This window comes from Pelobates fuscus, chromosome 3 (assembly GCF_036172605.1).
Source record: "Pelobates fuscus isolate aPelFus1 chromosome 3, aPelFus1.pri, whole genome shotgun sequence".
Taxonomy (NCBI): Eukaryota; Metazoa; Chordata; class Amphibia; order Anura; family Pelobatidae; genus Pelobates; species Pelobates fuscus.
This window is the reverse complement of record NC_086319.1, coordinates 402724240-402734998: the sequence shown is the minus strand read 5'-3', so window position 1 is coordinate 402734998 and position 10759 is coordinate 402724240. Positions and strand designations below refer to the sequence as shown.

At 43.2% G+C, this 10759-nt stretch overlaps 1 protein-coding gene across 1 annotated transcript in view; it reads left to right on the top strand.

Annotated features, from left to right (window-relative positions):
* The first annotated feature begins 240 nt into the window (after window positions 1-240).
* Window positions 241-10759, top strand: part of LOC134601934 (vitelline membrane outer layer protein 1 homolog) — a 42436-nt gene continuing 31917 nt past the window's right edge. Inside the window, exon 1 of the mRNA XM_063446440.1 lies at window positions 241-340. Coding sequence (XP_063302510.1) covers window positions 241-340 — 100 coding nt within the window. The remainder of the gene's footprint in view (window positions 341-10759) is intronic.

Sequence of the window (10759 nt, the reverse complement as noted above, 5' to 3'; positions counted from 1 at the left end):
AGAGGTGTTCGCCTTCTGTCTCCCATGCAACATTTCCCTCAAGGCGGAATACCTCCCAGGGGAGACGAATTTCACAGCCGACTAGTTCTCTTGCCATTGGAGAGACGGCAGCGATTGGATGCTGGATCCAGAGATATTCAATGCCCTCTCGCAAAGGAGAGGACCCTTCCATCTAGACCTCTTTGCATCCCACAACAACAGACAAACACCAGACTTCTTCAGCTGGCTCCCAGATCCAGAATGCAAAGCAGTGGACGCTTTCCTACAGGCCTGGCCGCCCTTCGGCGCCTACGCATTTCCCCCATTCGCTATGATAGCGAGGACTCTCCACTATCTGAAGGTACACCAGATCTCCCTACTCCTGATTACCCCCCTATGGCAGAGTCAACCGTGGTTCCCGAACCTTCTGGCACTATCTTACGCAGACCCGCTCTTACTGCCGTCCCATCCGACTCTCCTCATGGATCCGAAGGGGAACCTTCACCCGCTAATAATGGAAGAGAGACTCTCACTGGTGGCTTGGACTCTTTTCGGGGCACCTGGCGAGTCAGCGAACTATCGCAGACTGCTAGGGACCTCTTATGGGATTCATGGCCACCGGGGACGAGACTATGCTACCTCTCTGCTTGGACCTCCTGGTCCTCTTGGTGCTTGGAACGGGACCTCGATCCACTTACGGCACCTATTCCCACCATCCTGAACTTCCTGTCGTCGCTTTTTGCAACAGGGAAATCTTATAGAACTATTAACGTAGTTCGATCAGCGATCTCAGCGGCCCATATCACTATTCAAGGGATTCCGGCGGGTAAGGATCCTATGGTATGTCGACTACTGAGGGCCATGCGGCTCAAACGTCCACCGTCCCCAAATACACTCACCTATGGGATGTGGACCTCGTCCTCAACTTCTTAAGAGGATGTCCGCCTAACGACAGACTCTCGCTCCGCCAACTTTCAGCCAAAATGATGATGTTACTTTGCCTAGTTTCCTTTCGTCGGGTTTCGGACGTTAGAGCCTTCGAAGTCAATGCCTTTTCTATAGATCCTGAAGGGGTAACCTTCCATGTCTCCCGACGCACCAAATCTAACTCTACCGCCATTTTTTACCACTTTTCCGTCGCGGAGCCTCAATTATGCGTGGTCGCAACCTTACGCAGCTACATGACGGCTACCGCCTCTCTCTGCCCGACTCCCTCTGGTCAACTCCTGATTTCCTATGTCAAACCTCACAATCCAGTTTCCTCTACCACTCTCGCTAGATAGGTACGCTGGATCTTGTCACTGGCAGGAGTGGACACCACTTTCGGGGCTCATTCGGTGAGAGGTGCGGCTGCTTCTTCGGCATACGCAGCCGGAGCATCACTATCAGATGTCCTACGCACGGCTGACTGGTCCCGCAAATCTACTTTAGACCGAACTCCTGCGCGGCGTTTTCCTTGTTACATCAGCGTTAAAAATGCAAAATACGAAGCCTCCTGTCATGTAATAAAATTGAAGATTATGCTAGCTTTAGTGTACTAATAATCTTAATTTTAATAAAGACAGGAGGCGAGTATTTTCCCGCCCATACTAACCCTTTCGGTCTTCAAGTATTTCTATGCTGTTCCTTCTTCAAATTCCTCTATCCTTCTATAGGGAACTAAGTCTCTACTATCCCTTCATCATCCCGATTGTTCAACGTATTCTGTGTATATCTTATGCCATGACTATTATACCTTGTTGTAACTTAGGGAGAAGAGTATGTATTACTAGTATATTGCTATTATAATACTATAGTCTTACATAAATATGCTGTATGAATGACTCCCATGTTTTTTAAGGTCTTCGACTAGTACCTAACCTATTCCACATTCTCGTTTCAGCGTAAATCAACGTGGACCTACAGTTATCTCTATGTGGATTATCCCAAGTTTATCCTAATTGGTTTGGATTGATTCTCCCGAGTTTTCTCCTACACTCCACATGGATTGTCCTAACTCGCTTGGATTGATTCTCCTGTTACAGACCCAAGACTGGTTTCGACTCAGCATTCTTTGAACTTTGCCCGTCTGCGATGTCGCTAGTTGAAAGAGGAGGAGGAGCCTGTTCACTGGGAATACTATACCTCCTACTGTTTTTTGATTGGTTCTTGTTATCACTTTCTTTACTGCTATGGAGTTTTAGTAAAGAGAGATATGCAAAATCAGTGGCGTACATACCAGGGTCGCAGGGGTCGCGGCTGCGACCGGGCCCGGCCCACAAGGGGGCCCGGCCGCTCCTGCGACCCGGTATGTACGCTCTGGGCCAGCCTCTTCTCCTACTGTTTTTTGATTGGTTCTTACTATCCCTTTCTTTACTGCTATGGAGTTTAGTAAAGAGAGATATGCAAAATACTCACCTCCTGTCTTTATTAAAATTAAGATTATTAGTACACTAAAGCTAGCATAATCTTCAATTATTTACCTAATTGGAATGGCAGACTTAGTTCAGTGTAATAGTTGCTATGCATTTGTTTCACGTTCCACGTTTTGGAGATTTGGATGCTGTCTAATCTGTAGACAGTTCTCTATCTTGCGGCAGGAGATTGTATTTTTGAAGTCTGAGATTTGTAAATTATCTGGTAAACAAACTCATGCTGGAACTGCTACAAAGCCACTGCCGCAGAGACATACTAGGAATGGCAGATGGATCACTGTAGGATCTGGTAGACTTAGAGTTGTGGATAAAAGGCATATTGCACAGTCTGTTGCTCTACATAATTCATTTTCTGCACTTTCAGAGTGTAATGGTGTCATGGAGACAGGCACTGAGGGTAGTGGTGTTGTGGAGAGAGGCACTGAGGCTAGTGGTGTTGTGCAGAGAGGCACTGAGGCTAGTGGTGTTGTGCAGAAAGGCACTGAGGCTAGTGGTGTTGTGCAGAGAGGCACTGAGGCTAGTGGTGTTGTGCAGAGAGGGACTGAGGCTAGTGGTGTTGTGCAGAGAGGCACTGAGGCTAGTGGTGTTGTGCAGAGAGGCACTGAGGCTAGTGGTGTTGTGCAGAGAGGCACTGAAGCTAGTGGTGTTGTGCAGAGAGGCTTGAAGACTATGATGAGGCCTAATAGAAAGCAGTTGTTGTTGGGGGATTCCATCATAACAGGTGTGGAGATGAACAATGGTGGTCTTGTGAGGTGTTTTCCCGGAGCTACTGCTCACAGAGACGTATCTGTAATATTGTTAAGCAAGCAAAGCAGGAAGGGGAATTGGATGTACTTGTCCATTTAGGGACAAATGACTTGGCTTGCAATGAGGTTTCAGAGGTTAAGGAAGTTTTTAGTGTTTTTGCTAATGATATACGGCAGGTTGCTTCCACACTGTCATTCTCTGAAGTTCTGCCTGTGCATAACACTCAGAATGACAGGCGGATGCGTATTAGGGACTTTAACTTGTGGCTTGGTGAATGGTGTCGGGAGCAAGGATTTGGCTTTATTTCTCATGGTAGCTCTGTTTGGAATGGGAATAAACTATACAAAAAAGATGGTTTGCATCTTTCTCAAAAGGGAACAAATGTTCTCAGTGAGCAGTTCAGAGGTTTTGCTAGGATGTATTTAAACTAGGAGGGGGGGCAAAAGGGTGATAAAACATCAATCCAATTGTCCCCCAAAACAAGGACAGAAGGTGCCTGTAGCAAGTGTGTTAAAAAATGATAAGCTTAGAGTCATGTCTACAAATGCTCGCAGTTTAGGGAATAAGATCCATGAACTTGTGGCAATAATGGCAACTGATAGTGTAGATTTAGTCGCTGTTACTGAGACATGGTATAATGAGAAAAATGACTGGGACATAGCAATACCAGGGTACTCTTTATATAGAAAAGACAGGGAAGGCAAGAAAGCGGGAGGGGTGGCCCTGTATGTGAAGGATAGCATAAAATCTAGCCTAATAAAGGTTAGTGAGGCGAACATAGAGTCCGTTTGGGTTACGTTAGAATTTGGTAATCACACAGTAACTCGTGTAGGTGTGATTTATAGGCCCCCAGGACAAATTGAAGAGTTAGATAATCTACTAGTTGAGGAAATAGCTAAAATGACAATGAAGGGGGAAGTTATCATCATGGGTGACTTTAATCTTCCTGATGTGAATTGGAAAACAAAAATAGCTACTTGTGCCAGGAGCAAACATATTCTAAACTCCCTACTGGGATTGTCTCTAAAACAAGTCATGAGGAGCCAACTCGTAAAGAGGCCATACTAGATTTAGTGTTAACAAATGGAGATTTGGTATCAGATATTACTGTAGGTGAAAGTTTAGGATCCAGTGATCATCAGTCAGTGTGGTTTAATATAAGAACAGTGACTGAGTCACACCACACAAAAACAAAAGTTTTAGACTTTAGAAAAACAGACTTTTCTAAAATTAGAATATGTGTAAAGGAGTCATTATCAGACTGGATCAATTTAAATGGAGTCCAAGAGAAATGGGAAGGCAACAGAAAATTGCATTAGGCTTGTCAGTAAAAGCAGAAAATTCAAGAAACCTCTGTGGTACTCCGCAGATGTGGCCAAAATAGTAAAAAACAAAAAGTTAGCATTTAGTAATTATAAAAAAAAAACCAGAGTGAGGAAGACAGAATGACCTATAAGATTAGGCAGAAAGAGGCTAAGCAAGTTATAAGAGCTTCCAAATCACACACAGAAGAGAAAATAGCACAGTCAGTAAAAAAGGAGGAGAAAACTTTTTTTAGATACATAAATGAGAAAAGAAAAGTAAAACAAGGATTAGCTAGATTAAAAACAAAATAAGGCATTGTACAGCGCTACGGAATTTGTTGACGCTATATAAATGATAAAATAATAATAATAATAATAATAATAAGGAAGGTATGTAGATGTCAGGTCTAGCTGACTGCCTCAATGAATATTTTTGTTCGGTATTTACAGATCAAAATGAAGGAAAGGGACCTCAGTTAAGAAAAAGGATAAATGAGTAATTACACATGAGTTTACAGAGGAAGAGGTTCTATTTCAACTGTCAAAAGTAAAGACAAATAAGTCAATGGAACCTGATGGAATACACCCAAAGCTATTAAAAGAGCTTAGTGGTGTACTAGCAAAACCATTAACAGATTTATTTAACCAATCATTGTTAACAGGAGTAGTCCCAGAAGATTGGAAGTTAGCGAATGTTGTGCCCATTCACAAGAAAGGTAATAGGGAGGAGTCGGGCAACTATAGGCCAGTAAGCCTTACTTCAGTAGTGGGGAAAGTGATGGAAACCATGTTAAAAGATAGGATTGTTGAACATCTAAAAACACATGGATTTCAAGATCAGAGACAACATGGGTTTACTTCAGGGAGATCATGCCAAACTAATCTTATTGATTTTTTTGATTGGGTAACTAAAATTATAGATCAGGGTGGTGCAGTAGACATTGCTTACCTAGATTTCAGTAAGGCTTTTGACACTGTTGCACATAGAAGGCTTATCAATAAACTGCAATTTTTAAGTTTGGATTCCCCTATTATTGAATGGGTAAGGCAGTGGCTGAGTGACAGGCAACAGAGGGTTGTAGTCAATGGAGTATATTCAAAGCTTGGGCTTGTCACCAGTGGGGTACCTCAGGGATCTGTTCCAGGAGGGATAAGCCAAATGGCAAATGATTTAGGTAAACTAGAAAAGTGGTCAGAGTTGTGGCAACTGACATTTAATGTGGATAAGTGCAAGATAATGCATCTTGGACGTAAAAACCCAAGGGCAGAGTACAGAATATTTGATAGAGTCCTAACCTCAACATCTGAGGAAAGGAATTTAGGGGTGATTATTTCTGATGACTTAAATGTTAGGAAAACAGTGTAATAAAGCAGCAGGAAATGCTAGAAGAATGCTTGGTTGTATAGGGAGAGGTATTAGCAGTAGAAAGAGGGAAGTGCTCATGCCATTGTACAGAACACTGGTGAGACCTCACTTGGAGTACTGTACACAGTACTGGAGACCATATCTTGAGAAGGATATTGATACCTTAGAGAGAGTTCAAAGAAGGGCTACTAAACTGGTTCATGGGTTGCAGGATAAAACTTACCAGGAAAGGTTAAAGGATCTTAACATATATAGCTTGGAGGAAAGACAAGACAAGGGGGATATGATACAAACATTTAAATGCATAAAGGGAATCAACACAGTAAAGGAGGAGACTATATTTAAAAGAAGAAAAACTACCACAACAAGAGGACATAGTCTTAAATTAGAGGGACAAAGGTTTAAAAATAATATCAGGAAGTATTACTTTACTGAGAGGGTAATGGATGCATGGAATAGCCTTCCAGCTGAAGTGGTAGAGGTTAACACAGTAAAGGAGTTTAAGCATGCGTGGGATAGGCATAAGGCTATCCTAACTATGAGATAAGGCCAGGGACTAATGAAAGTATTTAGAAAACTGGGCACATTAGATGGGCCGAATGGTTCTTATCTGCCGTCACGTTCTATGTTTCTACACAGTTTGATTATTTCATTTCTATTTTCCTTTTTCTTTTCTTCATAAAAAGGTTGAGAGCCTTGCTTTTTATCTAGCTAAACAAATTGCTTACTCCCAGGCAACATCCCACTGTCTCATGCTTTACACCCCACACCTGTGCGGTTCTTAATTGCCCAGTGAGGTCCCCCTGACTTGCATGACTCATTTAACAGCACACCTAGGCACAGATCCTAATTCAAGGTTAGGCATCACGTAGGCTCAAAAATGCTCTCCAACCTTTTGTTTAATTTGGTTATTCTCTTTTACTTATGCGGTAGGGAAACATTTATTGCATGAGGTGACCGACCATCAGTATCTTTTTTGTTTCCCTTTAACATAAAAATAGTGCAAATTGTTTTCATGCCATGTTTATGTAACAATATGTCTGATATTGCATGCTTGTCGCTGTGGTCGTGGCATTTCAAGCTTATCTATATCTATTAACCGGCACTGCACAAATAAAGAATGTAAAAAATAAATACATATGAAGCCGGGTCAGGATACCAGACAATCACAAGTCAACTACGAAGCCGGGGTCAAACACAGGATATATACAAGGGAATCACTAGGATCAGAAAGCGAGGATCTATACAGAAACCATGATAGGGCAAAGAATAAGGGCCTAAACAAGCCTTAAATAGCCTTACCTGTTTTCTGATTGGTCCACGTCATCTCTGTGACTTCAACCAGCATAGGGTCGCCTAGATGTTGTGGTCCCTTGAAGAGGGGGAATGATGTCATACAGCAATCCTATAGAAGAACACGTCCTCAGAGCGGGGAGCATTCAACCAGCAGAGTGCAGCAGTGGGACACCGGCGATGCGGAAGAGTGATTCGCCAGCGCCAAAGAGTACGTTTGTTTATTTTTTCCAGGAGCTGCAAGCCCATGAAAGGTTAATAACGCCATAGTGCGGAGCCTTCGCTGGGTGAAGATGGATTTTTTTTTTTATAGTAAGATATATCTTTTTTCAGCATTTTTTTTTTTTTTTGCAATCGGGTCTTTTTCTATTTTATTAGTTCGACGGACTTTATGGATTTCTATTTGGCTCTTTTTGGGGCTGAAAAAAGATGTGACTGCTGATAATGGGTAGGGGCTGAGTATCAACAAGACCCCCCATTATCACTTAGGACTCCCACTAATGGGTGGGACAAGGGAGAACAATAGATTTCCCCTTTCTATTACTTAAGGTCATCACCGCCTTTATCATTTTGGGGCCCAACCACCGCTAATGGGTGGGAGCTGGGGACACACACTATGGCACAGTGAATAAGGGCAGGGGGGAGATTTTAACCTTCCTTATGCAAATATGGGGGTCATATTGACCCCCAGAGAGTGAAGTGCTTTTCATATTTTACAAGGAGAGAGCCTCAAGCCTCTAGCTTCTTCCTTGTAATAATCTAAACAAACAAAGACCAAATTGCAATTCAGCCTTTCATTATTTTAAATTTCTGTTCATGCATTTGTCTGACGAATTAACAAATATCCTGTCCGAAAAATGGACAAAAGCGAATGCCCATGTCTGGAACTGGGCATGCACAGGAATTTCAAAATGCGAGCTAGTGTAGGCAGATGAAGGCCATGCAGAACACATCATCCGGGAACACTAAAATGACAGCGATTAGGACATAGATATGGAGAAGAAATAAAGCAGAAAAAAGGTGGTATAGGGGATATAGAGACATTTGGTGTTGACTAGGGGACCAGTCAAAGGTGGAGGAGTCAGAAAGGGGGCTAAAAAAATAATAACAGTGCCACTTTGTGGCGAAACCAACCTCGCCACTGGACCCTGGAGAAGCCTGTTTGCCCGCCTCCTACCTGCTGACTATGGCCCCTGGATTATTTGGGGCATATTGTATTTTATTGTGCGACTGCTGGCCCTTTAAGTACAGTAAATGGTATTTTATTGTACTGCTGCTGGCCCTTTAAGAACTGTCTGGGGACATATTGAGACTTCGGGTAACAATACCCTTTAAGACTATGGCCCCTGAAAAGGAATGGACTTTTATTGGGTGTATATGGCCCTTTAAGAACCGTCTGGGGACATCTTGTAACTTCGGGTAACAATGCCCCTTTAAGACTATGTCCCCAGACCTGTAAAATAACTTGCCCCAGGCTTTCTCCCTCTTGGTTCAGTAAATAGGGCTTACTGAACCAAGTACCACACAGGCGGACCACCCAGAAGTTAAAGTGTGCAGGCAATTTACCTCCCGGGCTGTGAGGTTACTGCAGGTTAATTGCACGTGGCGGCGGCCATCTTTGTTCAGTCGAACGCGGTCAGCGGTATATGCTAAAGATTCTGTGGAACTAAAATCGGCTACACATTTTGCCGAACACTGCTGACCCTTACCTTCTTCCATACTGAACTTGCAGCTCCAGAGACTAAGTCCCGTTCGAAATTGACCGGCCGCACAGCCCAAATCTATGGAACTGTTTTGGGCAGGAAAATGTGCTTGCGGTCGGTCATAAAGGGACCTCCAGCTAACTTTTGATCCACTGGATGGATTTGTCTGATTTTTGGAAGGGTTTATGTTTAAAGTGTGCTGATTCCAAATATGTGGTTTTTGGGAAGATTGTATGTATGGATTTAAAGTTATAGCACATGTATAAAAACTGTAGTTTTCCTGGCTGTATAATTATGTTAACTGGTTATCTGAGGGGAGGGGATGTGTGGGTTGTACCATGTATCTGATTGGTTATTTTATGCCTCCCCCTGGGTGTGGCCTGTAAGTGTACAAGTGTAATAAAAGCCAGGCTGGATGAGCCAGTCGAGAGTTCCTGTTTTACCCTCAAAGTGATGTGTCGTCTCATTATTGGGGGAAAGGATTTATTGCATGCTGTTCCAGTTGACTGCTAGGAGTGCAAGCCTATTCGTATGGGTCCTATTCAACGGTCTACAGCATTCCTATGCTTGAGAAGGTTCATATGCTGCATCGGTTCGGTGATTGTGGTGTCTGCCAGAGTGCTTGGAGTCCTCAGGAAACGCTAGGAGCATCCATTAACGGAGGTACCCAGTCGGGGTGCCAGGCGATCCGTTACACACTTTAACTAACCTGCTTTGCCAAACTAACTTCCAGCCGATTCTTATCTGAGTGAGGAGGGGCTCGGACGACTGGTCGTGGCTGCACCTCTCCTGGATTGGAAGGATGGGGGTTGTCAAAATGAACCTCCTACCACACATACTGTATCTCTTTTAGACTCTACAAATCACTATCCACAATGCAGTCTTCACATCATTACGCACTTTGATCCTGAGATTCACTGCCTAACTTCTGACTTTACTACCTAGCTACTCATATGTCGATAGTTGAATGGTCCAATAATGTCATAAATAAATTATGGAAGGAGATTAAGGCTGCACTGGTGGGCAGAACGGTGGTTGCTTTACCGTGGATAGATAAGCTGTGTAACGGAACTCCTTGTACCTCTGCCAAGCCTGCTCCCTAGCAGCCACAGGGGAAACTAGATCACTTCTGGCCCAGTCACCACAGCCTGACTGGGGTCTTTCTGGAGCTTTCCCACCTTGGAACAGTATACAGTGATATAACAGTCTCACCCAAACACTAGCTGAGACTTAGTGAAGGGTGAAGTAGAACTGGTTTTATTGAGTGAAGCACAGGTTTATATAGGACTAATCACAACAGAGGGTCAAAAAAGAAAACAATACAAGTCACTTCTTGGAGTCTTGGTGTCTAGGACAGAATTAGGTCAAGAGTCCATAACTGAATTACCTACCCGACACCAAGATCCACAGCACAATAACTATGGCATAATGAACTAATTATCTTCCCTTCTGTTTTACCTATTTTACACACAGACACGCCCATAGTACAAGAAAACCCGAACACATATATATATCTATATCAAAAACAATGCCAAAGTCAAATAACCAGAATAACCAGAATCAATAACACGCTCTCGGACAACCGCAAGGGAAACCACGACAGGGCACTGACCTCCCAGAGTAACCTCTACCTTACATACCTGTCTCTTGCTCTCTCCTATAGGGCAGTGCTTTGCTCTCTCCTCCAGATCTGCTTCACTCCCACCTTATTTGATTGGTATTTCCTGTCCTAATGTTTCTAATACCCCACCTCCTATAGAATGTAAGCTTGTTTGAGCAGGGTCCTCTTCAGCCTATCGTTCCTGTAAGTTTTCTTGTAATTGTCCTATTTATAGTTACATCCCCCCTCTTATAATATTGTAAAGCGCTACGGAATCTGTTGGCGCTATATAAATGGCGATAATAATAATAATAATAATAATACAGCAGATGAGATCTCTGGAAAAATGGGAC